This window comes from Alosa alosa, chromosome 19 (genome assembly GCF_017589495.1).
Source record: "Alosa alosa isolate M-15738 ecotype Scorff River chromosome 19, AALO_Geno_1.1, whole genome shotgun sequence".
In the NCBI taxonomy this organism is placed as follows: Eukaryota; Metazoa; Chordata; class Actinopteri; order Clupeiformes; family Clupeidae; genus Alosa; species Alosa alosa.
In genome coordinates, this window is record NC_063207.1 from 28,744,230 (window position 1) to 28,762,192 (window position 17,963).

At 44.0% G+C, this 17,963-nt stretch overlaps 1 protein-coding gene across 3 annotated transcripts in view; it reads left to right on the forward strand.

Annotated features, from left to right (window-relative positions):
• Positions 1-17,963, forward strand: part of LOC125284062 (coiled-coil domain-containing protein 9B) — a 34,399-nt gene that overhangs the window by 9,262 nt on the left and 7,174 nt on the right. For all 3 annotated transcript variants that reach the window (XM_048227774.1, XM_048227775.1, XM_048227776.1), the window contains exons 2-7: positions 2,498-2,593; positions 3,405-3,500; positions 4,006-4,164; positions 4,588-4,743; positions 12,468-12,545; positions 17,247-17,428. In XM_048227774.1, the coding sequence (XP_048083731.1) occupies positions 2,498-2,593; positions 3,405-3,500; positions 4,006-4,164; positions 4,588-4,743; positions 12,468-12,545; positions 17,247-17,428 (767 nt within the window). The remainder of the gene's footprint in view (positions 1-2,497; positions 2,594-3,404; positions 3,501-4,005; positions 4,165-4,587; positions 4,744-12,467; positions 12,546-17,246; positions 17,429-17,963) is intronic.

The window sequence follows — 17,963 nt, forward strand, 5'->3', positions numbered from 1 at the left end:
CTATGGAAATGTGCAAAAGTTGGAGAAAGTCAGATGTGTGTGTGTGTGTGTGTTTTGACGTGTGATGAAATAAGAAAATAAATAAAAGGTCTGTAGCATAGGAGAGGGATGTAAAAAAGTGCTAAAAGTCATGTAGGTGTGTGTGTGTGTGTGTGTGTGTGTGTGTGTGTGTGGGGGGGGTCATGAGTGCTGAGGAGTGAATGAGTGCAAAGTCAGTATAGTGTGAGTTCAGAGTTGGGAAATGTTTGAGAGTGCTGAGGAGTGAATGTGTGCAAAGTCAGTAGTGAGTTCAGAGTTCGGATGGCCTGGGGATAAAAACTTCTCCTGAGTCTCTCAGTTCTGGAATAATCCATTGTTAGGATGAGAAGAGTCCTTCGGCTCTTAGGAGTACTCTTCTGGAATAGATATCTTGTAGAGCAGGGAGTTGAGTTCATATAGTACGTTCAGCTGAGCGCACTACTCTCTGCAGAGTACTACAATCTCTAACTGTGGAGTTCCCATACCAGGTGATTATGCTACCAGTTAGAACACTCTCAACCGCTGAAGTGTAGAAGGCCTTCATGATGGATGTAGAAACTTTGAATTTCCTTAGCTGATGAAGGAAGTAGAGTTGTTGACCAAGGTATTTAAAACTTGTGACTCTCTCTACAGGTTGCCCGCTGATCATTAGTGGGGTGTAAATGTAGTTCTGCTGATGCCTTCTGTAATCCACAACCATTTCCTTGGTTTTATTGACATTCAGTGTCAAGCTGTTAGATTGACACCACTGTGCCACCTCATCAACCTGATCCAAGTAGAGCTGTTCATTGTTGTTACTAATCAGGCCCAAGATCACTGTGTCATCTGCAAACTTGATGATGGAGGTATGACTACTGTTGGCTTTGCAGTCATGTGTGTATATTTTGTACAGCAGTGGACTCAAAACACAGCCTTGGGGAGCACCAGTGCTGATGGTTAATGAGTCAGATGTCAGACCCCCCACTCTAACCACTGGTGAACGGTTGGTGAGAAAGTCAAATATCCAGTGACACAGTAGCTCTGTAAGCAAATTGGAGGGGGTCGAAGGAGGCAGGGAGGGATGAGCAGATAATGTTTTTCACAAGCTTCTCAAAACACTTCATCACTGTAGATGTCAGGGCTACTGGGCGGTAGTCATTCAGACATGATGGACTTTTGTTTTTCGGTACTGGAACAATAACAGACTGCTTGAGGCAAGTATGACGACGGGCATACTGTAATGTACTGAAGCTGCTGACATGAGCCATCATCTTAAATCATTGCTAGTTGCTGTCTTAAGATCATTAATCACTGGTCATTAATACTGGTGTCACAGGCATATGAAAAGTCTTTTTGAAGACCTGTGAGTCTTGTATCAGAACAGTTGAATGCTGGGCATCTCAGACATATGACGCATGAAAAGCAGATGTTGGCAATGTTAACACGCCCAGTATGACTGCTGATGAATTCGGGATTGGTCAAAATGCCTTTATTCAGTGGGCATAACATTTATACCAAAGTCTAAAAATATTCCCAGTGTATTCCCACTTATTGACCCTGATATGAGGTAATATTTGACAGTTTTCAAAACATAAATGAATTCTTATTTAAACACAACATGTTAACAAAGCAGGCATCAGCTTTTTGTTAAAGTTGGCATGGTAGTTGACGATAATTCCTTACACTTACACTTATTTAATTAAGGGATATTTACACTTATTTAATTAAGGGATTTTTCCTCAGGTTCACTCTCTGATTTTGGAGCTTTAATTTGGTAATCCTTTTTCTCACAGCATATTCTTCTCAATCTTACAAACTGTCCATTTGGGATGTTCTTAATTAAATGATCAGGATGGAAACTTGAATGCTATGCATTGACTTGTTGATAGTTTTTCATAGATTGCATTTGTGTTGCAAAACTTTGCCATATAAAATGGAATTGTCCACGGTGGAGGTCTTGTGACCCCACAATTGTCTATTTCGCCTGTGGTGGGTGTCATCCAAAATCATAGAGCGAACCTGAGGAAGCCAAACGGCGAAACGCGTCGTTCGCTCCCAAGAAAACAAATCTTGACATCAGACCACCAGTGTGCGGTGATAATCTCTACTTTATAAACATAAGCATGCAGATCTTTTCTTGATCTATCTAGTCTTATTGTCGCTCATATATCTCTATGAACTTGTTTTAAACCGGAAGCTAACAGACATGCAGGAAAAGGAACTTTTCACTTTGGCAGCTTGGCCCAATGATCACACATTCTGACTGAAAACGCTTCCGTGTAGGATGCACCTCTGCTTCCTAGGAGTGAGGATGCACCCTCTCTCTCTCTCTCTCTCTCTCTCTCTCTCTGCGCTCCTGTGGTCATAGTGCTTGCTCTAGGGGGTTCAAGGTTATGATCAAACTGTAGGGCTCTGTAAATAACCAGGAAATATATAAAGTTATTATGGCATCAAACCAAATAGATTTGAACTGAATTGGTGTTTTGCTGTGGCTCTGCAGAATCCCACAGATATGATGAAGCAGAAGGATGAGGAGCTCGACAAAAAGATCGAGGCTCTGAGAAGGAAGAATGAGGCTCTCATGAAAAGATACCAGGTGGGTGGCAGAGCTCTCTCTCGCAGCTTTTTTTTTGTTCCCTGTATCTTTCTTTAACTTGCTCACTCACTGGTCTACTTTGTCTCACTTTCTTTCTCTCTCTCTCTCTCTCTCCTGTGTGCCTCGTCACATACTCTGCTCTCCCATTCTCCCATCTCAGACCCAATCCATCTCCGTTTTCATCTCATGGTTTTCCTATCTTACATTTTAAATGTCTTCATTTTGCCCATTAATCCAGAGCATTGTATATGGCAGTGCAGACAGGGCAACTTCCATTTTTCAAGCAATCACGTCATCAATCAAGTGTTCTGATTGGATGCTGTGTGTGTGTATTCTCACCTTTATTTTCTACCTTTGAGCTCCAGGAGCATGTCAGGAGGGAATAGCACTTCCTCCCACTTGCTGTTGTACATTGCTGTTGTCCCATATCTGTTCCCCAGATTACTCTTACAGACCCTTTCAACTGCATAATCAAACGTGCGGTCCTAAGGCATTTCTGGTGGCACAGAAAAACTACATTGAGCTAGTGGTAACTTGGGGTTTTGAACATTTCAATCAGAAAACCTCTAGGAACAGATTGAAAAGGTCTATATTTCAGACTTCAAAATTCCCAATTCCAACTTTAAAGCTGGAATAGATGGATTTGCCCCATGGTTCAGAAATAGGAATTAGGAACTAAGTGGTGTTCCATGTACTTTCTGTAGTAGGATGTCATTAAATGTTGACTCCTGTGTGTGGAACGGAGCTGGGGTTTTAGCTGGGCAGTTGTCTGCAGCGCAGCATTACTCATCTTGTTGCCCTGGTCTCTCAGGAGGTGGAGGAGGATAAGAAGATGGCAGAGCAGGAGGGCATGGCTCCGCAGAGCCGCAAGTCAGAGGACCTTTCCATCACCATCAATAAGACCACAGTGAGTGACAGTGAGAGTGGAGGCTGTAGAGGTCAGCATATGAAATAACCATGAACTAATATGTTGAATGCTGATGTTGATTTGCGCACAAACTACTTGTAGATAACTGTGGGGAAAAGGCCTGTTTTAATTGTTGTTCATTAGTTAATAAATGTTGCTTTTGGTATACATTTTGTCTTTTGTAGAAATGACTTGGTTGTTATCTTGCTTATGAAAATGCTTAGGATAATGCTAACTCATATGGATCATGCCACAGACCTGTATTGCGATGATGGAGATGTCATGTGTGAAATTTCCCCTTGTCAGTGTGGTCGATGTATGTGGCAAGCAGAAGCAAGTAGACAGATGAAAGACATTATATGGATGTGTTTTGCCATATGCTGTAATTCCACTGTTCTGAAAGCTAGGTATTAAAAAGTGTTTCCTCTATTTTTCTCTCCCTCTCTCTCTCTCCTTTGTTTCTCTCTCTCTCCCTCTCTTTGCACGTCCATCTTCCGTCCTGAAGCAGGAGCCGCGGATGGTGTTGAAGAAAGCTGGGACAGGCGGGAGCTCCCCCCAGGACAAAAGAGGCGGGGGAGAGGTGGCCGACGGAGGCCCTACACAGTTCAGTATGGGCCGGGGGAAGAGACGCCAGCTCTTTGTCACCATGGTGGGGAACAACAAGGTGAGGAGATCTGGTCGTTACCTGGGTTACTAATGTTGGCTACTGCTACATATAGCAGCAGGGATGCACTAAAAACCCACTACACACATTTCATCATGATTATTGTGTCATTTTAAGGCAATATGCTGGTTATCGTAAAATATATATTTTGGAATGTATTGTGATGTTTTAGTTCTTGTCATAATTTTTTGTACTGACATCGTATTACCTGCAGGAATGAATCTGAGCATTTAAACATTTTTCCGGTTCTGGCGACTATTCTCAAAAGATCATGCAAGAAAAATAACAATGATGTGTGCGTGTGCGTGGCGCGTGCGTGTGTGTGTGCGTGTGCGTGTGCGTGTGCGTGTGCGTGTGCGTGTGCGCGTGTGTGTGTGCGTGTGTGTGCGTGTGTGTGTGTGTGTGTGCATGCGCTGCCCTCAGGGTACCCGAGTGGTGAGTGAATCAGCGGACCCCACCCCTCCAAGGCCTGGAGGGAGAAAGAGCAGCGCTGAGGATGAGGACGAGAACCAAGTCACCGAGTCGTCCAGGAGAGGAGGAAGACACGGCCAGTCCCGCAAGAGGACCTCTCAGACACAGGTCCCCCCCCCCACCCTCTCTCTCTCTTATACACACATCTACACATGACAAAAATGACTTAACACATAAACACCTGTATCAGAGGATCAAATATCCTATTATCACTTCATAATTAGTCAAGTTGAGGAAAACTGGAGACAGGTTATGTAGCTTAAAGAATGCCATAATCAGGCCGTATAGAATGCAACATGTTCATTAACCTAACTTAAACATGCTTAAAACTAGTGTCAATTTAAAAAGCTTGCCAGTCTCTACAGTCTCTATGCTGTTTTCATGGACGGCAAGAATCCGCTTCGTTCGTTGTTTTAAATAGGCTACATTGTTTGTTGCTGCTACCCAAGTTATCTCCAGTGGTTCAACAGTTTCACTTGCGCAAATGCGCACACACATGGAATGAGTGCTCACACCTCTACCCCCTAATGCTCTTTATTTGATAACACTAAATTAGGAAATATTTCCTATTCTGGAAAATGTTTGGTTTCTTTTTCTTTCGGTCTGAGTCTCAATAATATCATCAGAAACTGTCACCAGTCAATATGTCAATAATATCACCAGAATAGGAAATACCATTTGATTGTGCCGCAAATTATCCGCGGACCAGCAATCTCCTTGTCGAGGGGGCCCTAACCCTGCAGATCATAGACAGAGAAAGCATGGTCTGGGAGCAGAACACAGTTGCATGTCCATGAAACCATGAGCCTGTCTACACGGAAAATGACAGTTTCATTGTGTCATTGGAGTGTCATTGGAGCGGCTGCACCTCCACTTGAGGTGGTGGAGCTGACCAGACACAATCATCCATCGCGTCTGGCCTCTGGAAAAATCTTTTAAGGCTAGTCTCCCTGGGCCTGGCCGTGTTTGAACCGTCTTATTTGTTCGTTGTTTAACAGATGTTTTAACTCATTGAATGCCAAGCTGTTTTCGGGAGCTTTGTCCTAGAGTGCCAGCAATCTAGACCATTGTTGATGATTTTTGTACAGCCACAGCATATTCTGTGTTATAGCTATGAACACATACAATGGCTCGTTTAAAAGGTGAGACTTTAAGCTCTCGGTGGGTGCAAACCGTGTATTTCTAAACGCCTCTGTTCCTGAGAAATCCCAAGCTAAACAGTGGCTAGTTTTCATCAAAATCGCTGTTTTTTTCTAGAAATGGAGATATAAAGTGAAATTTGAAATATGAAGTGTTGCCTGTTACTTACTTGTGTAAACTTTCCGGGAAGTGATCAGCGAGACCTGGCGAGACTGCCACCTAGTGATAGACCCACGAAAATGGCCTGGTTTTGACCTGACGTGCATGCGTCACTGATTCGATCCAAAGCGGCAACCGAGTTATGATAAAATGTCCAGATAAAATGTCCAGATTGTGCGTTTTCATGAGTTTTCGATCGTCATATATTTAATTTCCATTCATCACAGAGTTCCCAAAATCACAAATAAGGTGTGTTAGAGTGTCTAGTTTCGTAATTTAAAAAAAAAAAGCTAAAAACGTAATATTAAGTTTTTGGCACTCAACGCATGGGAAGGAAAAACGTAATATTACGTTTTTGGCACTCAATGAGTTAAGTGTGCGCTTCCTATTTAAAATGCAGCATGCATGTTGTTTAATAACTTTCAAACGGTAGAGCCTGTTCCTTTAAAACATAGCCAGAGGACGTATTCTTGCTTTAGTATAGACCTACATTTAGATTTGTTAGTGGGACGGATAGATTTAATTTTGTCCAACATTTTTTTTTCTTTTCTGGCCAATGTCCGGCAATTACCGGACAATGGAAACCCTGACCTGTCTGTAAGTACACACATATATACAGATTGAGATGGGGAAAAGACACTAATTCCCAAACTCATACACAGAAAGACACTTCACACAACTCACACATATGCAAACACATTCAACACAGATAGACATGTCTTGATCACATGCACACACACACGCACACACATGCACAGCACACTCTCACATACATGCTATGCTGACATTCCCACGCTTGCCTGTGTGAGTTTATATGGAGTGGAGTGTATTCCCAGAGCAGGAAGTCTTGACATAAATCAGTGTGATGTGATGTCTATTCATGAGTGGACAGACAGGAGCAGCCAGTCCCCTCAGCAGGCTCTACACTCACACTTGTGCCCTGTCTGTCTGCTCTGGCTGTCTCACCCTCTATAGTCTCCTCCACTACTCCCTGTCTCTCAGTCTGTTTTCTCACTCTCTCTCTCACTCACTCCTGCCCCTGTCTCCCTCGTGCAGCGTCTGTCTACTCCTTCTCTAGTCTCCCCCACTTCTCACTACTCTCACTCATTCAACCCCTCACCCTTGTCTTATTCCAACTCCTCTCTCTCTCTCTCTCTCTCTCTCTGTCTGTGTAGTCACTAATGTTTTTCCACTCTATAAATCAAGTTACAAAATGTTTAATTGGCATGAAAAATGGACATGTCATTACATACAGCATAGGACAGCATTCTCTCCATTCTCTTCCTCTTCCACCCTTCTTCCTCCTCGTACCTGCCCTCTTGCTCTCTTTTCCCCCACTGTCTCAACCCCTCTCTCTCTCTCTCTCTCTCTCTCTCTCTCTTTTCTCCCATTCTCTCTTTCTCTCTCTCCGCCCTTCCCCTCTGCCACGCTCTCTATCTGTTGTCTCGTCCTCCCCCCTCCTTCCCTGTCTGAGTTGTCCACCCCGCTGCCTTGTTTTGCATAAGTGGCAGACAGACACGGGGGAGGCCCCTCCTCTGCTCTCTCCAGACACACTGGCCACAGGTCAGGAGGCGGGAGCACTCAATTGATTGACAAGGGAGAGGATTTCTAGGATGCTTTTTTACCAAGTACTAATGGCAAGTGAAAAGCATCTCATTAGGCCTAATGTGTGTGTGTGTGTGTTTACATGCACATGTGTAGTTGAGCGTATGTCTGCATATGTGTGTGTGGGCACATTTTCCTATTAAATTTAGGCAAACTCTTTGTCAATTATGCAAATGACTGCTAAATCACTCCTTGCTTATCCTGTCCTCTGTCTGCCTGGTTCATGACCTGCCTGGTTCATGCTACATCTGTCTATCTCTCTCCCTGTATTTCTTACAGTCTAAATGATTTGCCCTGCTCTTTATCTGTGTACTTCCCCATGTATACCTGTTTGTATATCTATTGACTTGTCCATGTATTTAGCTAACTGACTGTGAGTCAGTCTGTCTGCTTGTGCTTGTCTTTGCTAAATATCAATGTACACATACTGTAAGCAGCTATGTATATGTCATGTCATTTAGAAAGACCAGCTGGCTTAGTAGTAAGAGGTTATATTTGGCCTTGGTGTCGTATGTGCTGTGAGCTTACATAACTGGGAGTGCTGGAGGGATTGTTGTTGCCCCATTGGTGGTCGTCATGGTGCGGCCCCTCCTGTGTGCCATGTGTCAGGGGAGCAGCCAGCCCAGCCCTGTCCAGTGAACAGCTGTCTACCCAGCGCCCAGCTCCGGGGGTGTGACTTGGCATGCATGACCAGTCGAGATTGCTCTGGAATGCCACATCGCCTAGTCAGCAGTGTCATATGTGTATACACACACACACATACACATACACACTGGTAAATTATAACACCAAACTGTAAGTGTGGCAAGCACATAAAATGCCTGTTTTCATTTTTTTTATTTTTTTTTAATGAAAGACACTGCATCAATGTAGAAAAAGAAAACACTTTATGTTAAAATTATTAGGACCCTTAACCACTTAACCCTTATAACCCGATTGACGCAAAGTGCGTCAAAAAACACACCCTTTCTTCTCTGTTACATTGCTCCGCGACTGTTCATCGCAACAAGATAAAACCTTTATTGCATGACAGAGAAGAAGTGGGGCTTTTCAAAGAGACTACACACTTGTCTGTACGATCAAGTATGAAAAATTAAAAAAATCATGAAATTAAATCAAATTGCATCATATTTACAGTCTATACTTCTCTGCGTTCAACTGCGCACCTATTACTCTCGTTTGAATTACTCGCGAACCCGTGATCGCATAGATATGGCAAGCATATCAGATGAAAGAGGAGAAACAGGGCATGTTCATAATCCGGTTTTGAGATCCTAGCAAATTCCTGCATGGCATCCAATTCAAGGCTCACATTGCATCCCAATTTGTTCAACAAAGAAACACCTTTTTTGCCTTTACTTTGTTCATGGCAATGCAGTAAAAAGAGAATCATCATGAGTGCATACACCATAGTCACACATGCTAACAGGCAAACTTGGGTCAAGTCAGGTCAGATCAGTTCGTGTCACAATATATGGAGCGCAGAATGGTCATTTTTCATCGCTAAATGAAAAATGGCATTTATTTCCGTAAATCACACACCACATATTTCTGTAAATTGCTCAGCCCCAGAGTATCCCTCCAACATGGCAATTATATTGCCCGTTTCAGGACAGTCAGCCCTACACACACATGAAATGCATGTAGAGCTATGAGCTTGCTGTGGTGAGATACAGGTCAAAATATAAGAATTTTTATAGTATGATTTTTATATTTTAATTCTTTAAAAATCAAAATAAAATCAATGCTAGTACTAATACATGAAATTATTGATTTGGATAGCCTAAAAAAACAATATATAATATGTGTGTGTGGCACTTACAATGACCAGAATAAATCCTTATGAATAAGAACAAGCGTGGGTGTCTTGTGCTCCTTGCTGTTTGATGAGGTGTTGGAACTGCTTTTTTTCTTCCAGCTAAGCGTTGTTAACATGGTCCAGGTCAGGTCCAGATCAGTCTGAAATGAAATAACTACAAGCTCAGATCTGCACTATTCTAAGGAAAGCTCATTTAATCTTAACACTTTTTACCTAACAAAGACTTATTTCTCTGTGATGTTTGTTTGTTTGTTTGTTGTGTTTGGATATTGGTATGAATTCATTTGGTGTTCGTGTCTTTACTATATGTTTGTATGTACAATATGTACAGCATTCTGTGGCTGAGGGATCCTGTAGCCCTGCCAGAATGTGTGTCGTCCTGGATGAACTCCACTGTCATGGCTGCCGTGACGCAGGGCTCAGTTGGAATGCAGTCGCACTGAGATCACAGCAGCTGTCATTGGAGAGCAGAGCAACTGTGCAACCACTGGGTAGCACTCTAATAGACCAATCAGACACCATCACCCCTCATCCAAAATCTAACTTTCTAGAAGTCTCTGTATTATTTCTCTTTTTCTTCATCTATGTCATATTCTCTCTCTCTCTGTCTCTCTCTCTCTCTCTGTCCCTCTCTTCCTCTCTGTTCCTCTCTTCTTTGGCATATTGTTTCCCACCCCAATGAAAAGAATGATTTAATCTAATTAACATTTGGCTGTTCTCGGCTCTGAATGGACTCATTATGCTGCAGACCAGAATGCGGTGGCACAGAGCCAGAGCCAAGACAGAAGAAGAGATGAGAGGGAGAGATGGAGGGGGACACTGTGTCAGTGTGTGTGTGTGTGTGTCATGTGCACATGAGTCAGTGTGTGTGTGTTTGTATATTTGAGTGTGTGTGTGTTGGCGTTGGGGGCTTTGTGGTCTTCCCAGTGTGTGACATTAGAGGTGTTGTAAATTGTACAGTGACACTGGGTTTGTTTGCCTCCTCCACACCCACAGCCATAAAGCTGGGCAGACAGTGTGCAAGTTTGGCTCGATTCAGTTGGACCTGACCAACGCTAGAATTCCCATCTTATTTCTGGTGCAGTTTGAGCATGACACCCGATTAGAAGACGTAAAAATCAACACTCTAACTTCCGTCCACTCAGGTTCGATATCTGGCATGTCAGAAATGTTGCCAGCAATCCCTACTGAAATGTATAGTGTGAGCTACCGTGCGTGTCATCCCTCTTTCTGCCTTAACATTGAGTGCCAAAAACGTAATATTACATGTTTAGCTTTTTTTTTTTAAATTACGAAACTAGACACTCTAACACACCTTATATGTGATTTTGGGAACTCTGTGATGAATGGAAATGAAATATATGACTATCGAAAACGCACAATCGGACATTTTATCATAACTCGGTTGCCGCTTTGGGTCGAATCAGTGACACATGCACGTCAGGTCAAAACCAGGCCATTTTCGTGGGTCTGTCACTAGGTGGCAGTCTCGCCAGGTCTCGCTGATCACTTCCCGGAAAGTTTACAGGTAACACATATTTCATGAAAGACGATATATCTCCATTTCTAGAAAAAAACTGTGATTTTGATGAAAACTAGCCACTGTTTAGCTTGGGATTTCTCAGGAACAGAGGTGTGTAGAAATACACTGTTTGCACCCAGTGAGAGCTTAAAGTCTCACCTTTTAAACGAGCCATTGTATGTGTGCATAGCTATAACACAGAATATGTTGTGGCTGTACAAAAATAATCAACAATGGTCTAGATTGCTTGCACTCTAGGACAAAGCTTCCGAAAACAGCTTGGCATTCAATGAGTTAACAATGCCAACCCCACTCTCTTTCTGCCACTGTGCCACCCTCACCACCAGTCACATTCCTAGTACAGTGTTGATGAGTGCAACTCAACTCATGCAACTTTCCAAGAGAGTGGATAAGACATACAGCACCGTAACACAAACACGAGTCCTACCCGCAGCTTACAGTGGGCCCCTTCCTGCAGCACAGAGCAGGCACATTTTAACGACATTTGAAAGATCACTATCGAACCCTGGACACCCTGGAATTAATTGTATTGAGTACATTCGAAACCTTTTGACCCGATTTGGCCCTGAGAAGTTTCCCACACTGGGAAACCTAGTTGGTGACTGCTCTCACTGTCTCTTTCAGACTGTCAAACTGAGAGGATTTAGCATATCAAGCACAACTATGTAAATCATCAGTCTCTGCATTCATCAACTCTCCTTCTGCCCCCTGCCAGGAGAAAAGCAAGAACTGCTGGGTTTGAACAGTGGGAGGGAGACGGTAGTGTGCTGGTGGATTATTAAATGGCTTCTGTGCAGTAACCAGTTTATCCATTGGAGGGCAGCATAGACCTTTGACTGCATGTGTGACACTTTTGCTGCCTCGCACAACCTCAAACAGCCGTGTGTGTGTGTGTGTGTGTGTGTGTGTGTGTGTGGGTGTGGGTGTGTGTGGGTGTGTGTTCTCGCACCCCAGCATTGTGTTAATATGGAGTGACATGAAGAAGAGACAGTGTTGCTGCTTCTTCTATCAGGTCAACATTGGGATGAGATGGGATTTGTACGCAGAGATATCCTGTATAATCCACAAATGCACATCTAGCGTACAGTCTTTGTGGAAGTAAACTACTTGGCTTTCACTGCTCTTTCCTATGGTTTTGACTGTATTTATGTATTATTATTATTATTATTATTATTATTATTATTATTATTATTATAATATAATTTGCTCTATAAGTTTCCCTTTGTTCACTTCAGATGTCAGCAGTTAAAGCTATATTGTGTTTTTGCTGTGAAACATTGGATTATTGCTGGACTGAAATGTTTCTCTGTTAAGAGGCCTTTTTTATTACCAGTGTTGACACATGCACGTACTGTACACACAGACACACACACACACAGGTGATGGTGTGTTTTCAGAAGGTAGCCCTGTGTCATCTCCAAAACTGATCAAGCATGGGAACATTTGTCATTTTCTCCTCCTCGCTCTTCTCTCTCTTCTTTTTTCTTTTGCCTTACCTCTTTCCATCCTCTGTCTCTCTCAGCCTCTCTCTCACTCCTGCGCACTCTGTTCCCTCTCCCTCTGCAGGAGGAAGGGGTGAGGCAGGAGGGGAAGGCTGCGGTGGAGGAGAGTCGCTGGCTGTCCGAGTCTGACCCCTATTACCAAGTAAGAGCTCAAACCACACCCACACACACACCCTTCTCTCACACACACAACCACTGCTTAAATGTGCCCTCTGACCACTGTCCTCAGAAAGCACTGTGTGTGTGTGTGTGTGTGTATGTTCGTGTTCCGAATATGTGTTCCTGTATGGGTGTATGTATATGTGATCTGTGAAAGTGTGTGTGTGCGTGTGCAACCCCTTCTTTGACCTGTACTCTGAGTCAGCCGCCCCTGCTGATGTCACACTGAGAGTCCCACAAAGCAGAGCCGCAGAGGCGTCAGGGGGACGAGGATACTGGACAGGACAGGACACACAGCTGTCTGAGAGAGAGAGAGGAGGAGAAGAGTGAGAAAGAGGAGAAAAGAAGAGAGGGAGAGAGAGAGAGGAGATGAGGCAAATGTGGACTCTAAGATGGCTGGGAGTGGTGAATGGGCTCAGGGCAGAAGGAAAGGACAGGAGAGAAGAAAGAGACGTGATGGAAAGGGAGGATGAGGAGCGAGAGGAGAAAAGAAAACAGCCATTCTGTTCTTGCTATTCTGTGGCACAAAGGATTTGGTCTCTTTTTTTAGGCTCTATAACAGATTGCCTGTTATGCAACTTAAGTCAATTTTTGCACCGTTTTTGTACAAATCCAATTTATGTGGCCTTGTAGAGATAATTTGTGTGTTTCTTTGTTGCATTCTGGGTTGCCGTTGTGTGTCTGTTGTGTTGCGGGAGCAAGAGGGTGGGTGGGAGCGCAGGTGTGCTGTGCTGTGCTGTGCTGTGCTGTGGCTTGGTTGTTTTTCTGTTGATCCCGTTGTCTGCTCTCCTCCGGGGACTCTGAGAGCTGTTGTTTGTCCTCGTCACTGAGGAACTGCAGTGGCCCATCCGAGGCCATTTGCTGCAGTATTCCAAATAGAATATTGGAGTATTGATTCCAGTAAAGAGCTCACTCACTTTTTGCTCTGCCATACAGTACCTTTAACACTGTGTTCATTTTCACACGATGAGTGTTAATGCCGTGTGGGATTAGTTTGCTTGAGAGTAAGTGTGTGTGTGTGTGTGTGTGTGTGTTTGTGTGTGTACTTATCACACCTGAGCACACGGGTGAGTCATGTCTTCTGATGCGTTCGCGGCAGCACCACAGGTCAGCACACCTGTGTTCCTCAACTGTGGCTGTGTGAGCTGCCTGCCTTTGATGGAACGTGTGTGTGTGTGTGTGTGTGTGTGTGTGTGTGTGTGTGTGTGTTCTCCTCTCCTCTGATTACTGTTATCTGTGGCCCCACTGGGTCTCCACCATATTGTAGGCTTCCTCAGCTGTAGTAGAGCAGAGCAGCGGTGATTGATTGGCAATGCCTGGGGATGGAGGGCCTCCTCCCTGCGGGTGGGTTCCCACTGTGGGTTCCCAGGATCCCCTGTGGTGGCCGGAAATTGAATGTGCTAATTAAGACGGTGAATGACTGGGAGAGGAGACCAGGGGGGTACTGTCTGGTAGGAGCATTGGGACAGCGATGGCCCCCCTCCCACTGTGCAACACACACACACACACACACACAGTAACACTCTCCACTCCTCCACCTGCACCCTTTGGCCCCAGCAGAGCTGAGTGGCAGGCCGGGCAGGCCGAGGGAACAGAAACAGATGGCGAGTGAGATGAGCACTCACAGCACTGCTTTAGGGCCGAGCCCACAGGAGTCTGGACAGAGCCAGGACCTGTATTGTGGACGGGGGCTTGGGAGAGAAATTTGGAGCTGAGTGAGTTCTCATGTGAGTTCCACATGTGTATGACAGGGTTCCTACGCAGTATGGAAAACCTGAAAAAGTATGGAGAAATATTTGTGTTTCCAGACTATTGCATTTGCAGTACTAATCACTTCATTCAGGTCATAATGAACCATTCCTACTGTTGTGTAGATTAACTGTCAGTCCCCATCGTCAAGATAGTTGTTTAGTTCACTTCAGTTGTCCATACGTTTGTTTTCACCGAGTTATCCCAAACCAGATGTGGCCACAATGTCGAGAATATGGTCAGAAAAATCTACCGAGAAGTTTGGAAATTTTGAGTATGGAAAAAGTATGGAATTTTGAAATGGAAAATGTGTAGGAACCCTGGTATGACGAACGTGATGTGATGTGACGTGACGAGAACAGTATCATTGGGGATCAATTTCAGAGTGAATTTCTGATCGATAGGAAGCTGCCAATCAAAATCCATCTAATTTTAGACATCATAGTCATGAACATGAGACTAGAGACTTTCTTTATGGTTGGTCAGTGGGGACCCTCATAAACGTAATGGTTCCCAGCGTGGACGAGCCTTGTGGCTCTGTGCTGATTGAGTTCAGCCTTCGCACAGGGTATGTGCTCTTCTCAGACCCAGTGGCAACAAGAACAAGAACAACAAAATGCCTCTAGGCTTTCCACTCTTGAGAAGTGAAGTGCTTCTGTTCCCAGCTGCATACTCAAGACAACCACAAACATCAGGTCTAGTCCTCCGCCATCTCCATCTTTATTGGCCCTCTTCTGGGCGCAGTGCAAGCTGGTGTGCAGACGAGTGTGTCTGGCTCTTCTGTGACCGTCTCACTGCCGGTCTGTCCGCCTCGTTATTTCCCCTCATCCACTTGCCCATTTGGAACTTAATAGAATGCAATAGCATAGATGTTTATTTGCGGTGGAGCAATTTGTTCCCACAGGCTGGACGGAATGAGAGAGAGTCATTTGTGCGAGTGAGTCACAGCCAAAGAAGCTCAAACAAGTGCAAGATTGTGTGTCTCGATGACCTTTTGTGTTGGTTGGTCTGCTTGGATTATTTTTCCTCTGTTGTTGACTGAAGACACGAAGAGAGAGAGAGCAGTTAGGCTGTGGTCAGTTGCTGTATAGTGACCACAGACAGGAAATTGGTCTTTCCACTGTGGGGTGGGCCTATGAGACCTCTAGCTCACCATAACACAGAGGACTAGAGAGAGGAGAGGAGAGGAGTAGAGAAAGGAGGAGAGAGGATGAGAGAGAAGTAGAGAGGAGAGGAGTAGCGAAAGGAGGAGAGAGGAGAGGAGTAGAGAGGGGAGGAGAAGGACACAGGCAGACATCTGGCTCTGTGCCTTCCATCTCCCCAGGAGCGGGAGCCAGTGAAAAACAGTGTGACCTTTCACAGAGGTTGCTCAGGAATAGGCGTGCGATGCAGTGCAGGGCTAGCTCAGTTCCCATGCTGATTTTATCCAGAGCTGCTGCCGCAACCAGGGAGGGAAAAGCCATTTTCTTCTCAATGGGGAGACGAGAGCAAGAAGGTTAAATGCCGGACCTCCTATTGAGGCCACCAAAACTGGCAGCACTTCAGAATGCCCTGCCACCACCTGCTCCTGTGTAAAATATGAACAGGTTGTGGCGAGTAAGGGAAGTATGCTTAAAAACTTGGTTTTGAATTATATAAGATGAGAAGTGTATATTGTACGCGTGTATTAGTAATAGTAGTAGTAGAAAATGTACAATGTAATGTAGAAAGTATGCAAGAGAATGCATGTATATTATGTGTGACCAAGTACTTTGTATGCACCGTTGAAGGGCATTCATCCAAAATGGCATGATTTCCATCCAAGAACCTGACTTTGGGTCCGCATTGGCATCCACTTTGCATACATCAGTACACTGCAGTTCCCTCTTGGATTGTAAACCACATAGTGATGTGATGTATGTGATGACACATGCTGATGGCTGCAGCTGTGCCAAGGAACACACTCCACTTGTGGTTTACGTGGATGTATACTGCTCTGACCCTTTAAGGACAGCATGTTGACACTTCTTGACTGTGCTCCCCTCACATTCATCTTAATCTCAAAACTGAAAGAGACGGATTCAGTTAAAGCATTCTAAACATCGAAACATGCCATTCTTTTGCCATTCTTTTAAAAACTGTGTTTTTTTGTTGGTTTTCGGGCTTGGCTGTACTCCATCCCAATAACATTCTGTATACCTTATTCCTGAGTAATAGTCTACATATTATGGTGATTAGAATATACATGTAATCTAATCTAAAAAGAAAGGAGGAAAAAAGAAACAACAGAAAGCAGCAAAAAGAACAAATTCCATCATCAGTCCCCATAATGCAGTCAGTTCTCTCGGTTCCCTCTGTTGCTCTTGTGCACATTACCGGCCCATTTAGAGGATTGTTTGTGCACCAGCAGTTAATGGGCCTGGCTCTGCTGTCTCTTAAGGTTTTCAGTTGGAGGAGAGGAGTAAGGCCGATCTGAAGATGGTGAAATGTGCAGACGGGTGTGTGTGTGTGTGTGTGTGTGTGAGTGTGTGAGCTTGATTGCCCTGATTGTGATAAAATCTGCTGTCTTTAGTCTGATTGAGAGTAGTCCCTCATAGCCATTCATCAGGACCACTTATACAGAATTTAGATCTTTGTACGTGTGTCCATTTGTCATTCCCATCTGTAAAATTTTAAGTTGATGTTCTGTCCTTCCACTTTTAAGAGGAATCTTCACATCCTCCAGTGTGAATGTTCATCATCATCAGCGTCACTGACTGTTATTACCGTATTTCACATTATCCTATGTCATTGTAATGCTTAAGTATTCAGTGAAGTATTGCAGTGCAAGTATTCAGTGGATCATAATTGTTCCAAAAAGAGAATTTTTTGTGTTAAAATAAAACGTTTTCCTCCATCAGGGATGTTCATGAACTTCTATTAGCCTTCATCTTGTGCGTCTGGTCCTCTTTTCCAGGATGCCGAGTGGCCGGAGCAGCCCCCGGCAGACCTGACCATCCCCACCTCCCGCGAGGAGCAGCTGGAATACATACGCTGGAAGGCCGAGCGCGAGCAAATCGACCGTGAGCGCGTGGCCCGCCACAAGAATGCCAAGGGACAGTGGCGGAGAGCCTGGGACCTAGACAAGCCACAGCTTGTGTAAGCTGTCAGCCTTTTTGTTTTGTTTTCTTTTGTTCTATGTATTTCTATTTTGTTTGTTGTTTTTTTGCATTGTTTGGTCTTTTTGTGGGTGTGTATGCACATTAGCCTAACAAATCTGCTTTCTTTTGAATCATCTCTTGCATGTTTGCATGGTTAAAACACTATCAGTTTGTAAGAAAATGCTATTAAATATGAGTGGACTCTCCTTGTTGTCTGGCTGCTTTTAGTTACTCTCTTAATGATAGTACTAATATACTGTCTGGCTTGCATTTACTTTCTTGATTATCTCCCATTGCAAAACCATACTAACATGCTTCAAATAATCTCATTTTTTTTTTTCAGCTGACTTGACACAAGCTTCTAACTCCGTAACATTGCATAGCATTTCAACATTGCAGTAGAATGCAAACATGTACTTTCTTTGCATTGTCATGGTTGCATTGCCTGGTTTTCAGGCTGCTGTGCATGTTTTGGATGCAGACTGTATTTGTTGTTTTTGTTAGTGGAAAGGTAATGTGAGTGTACGTCATTC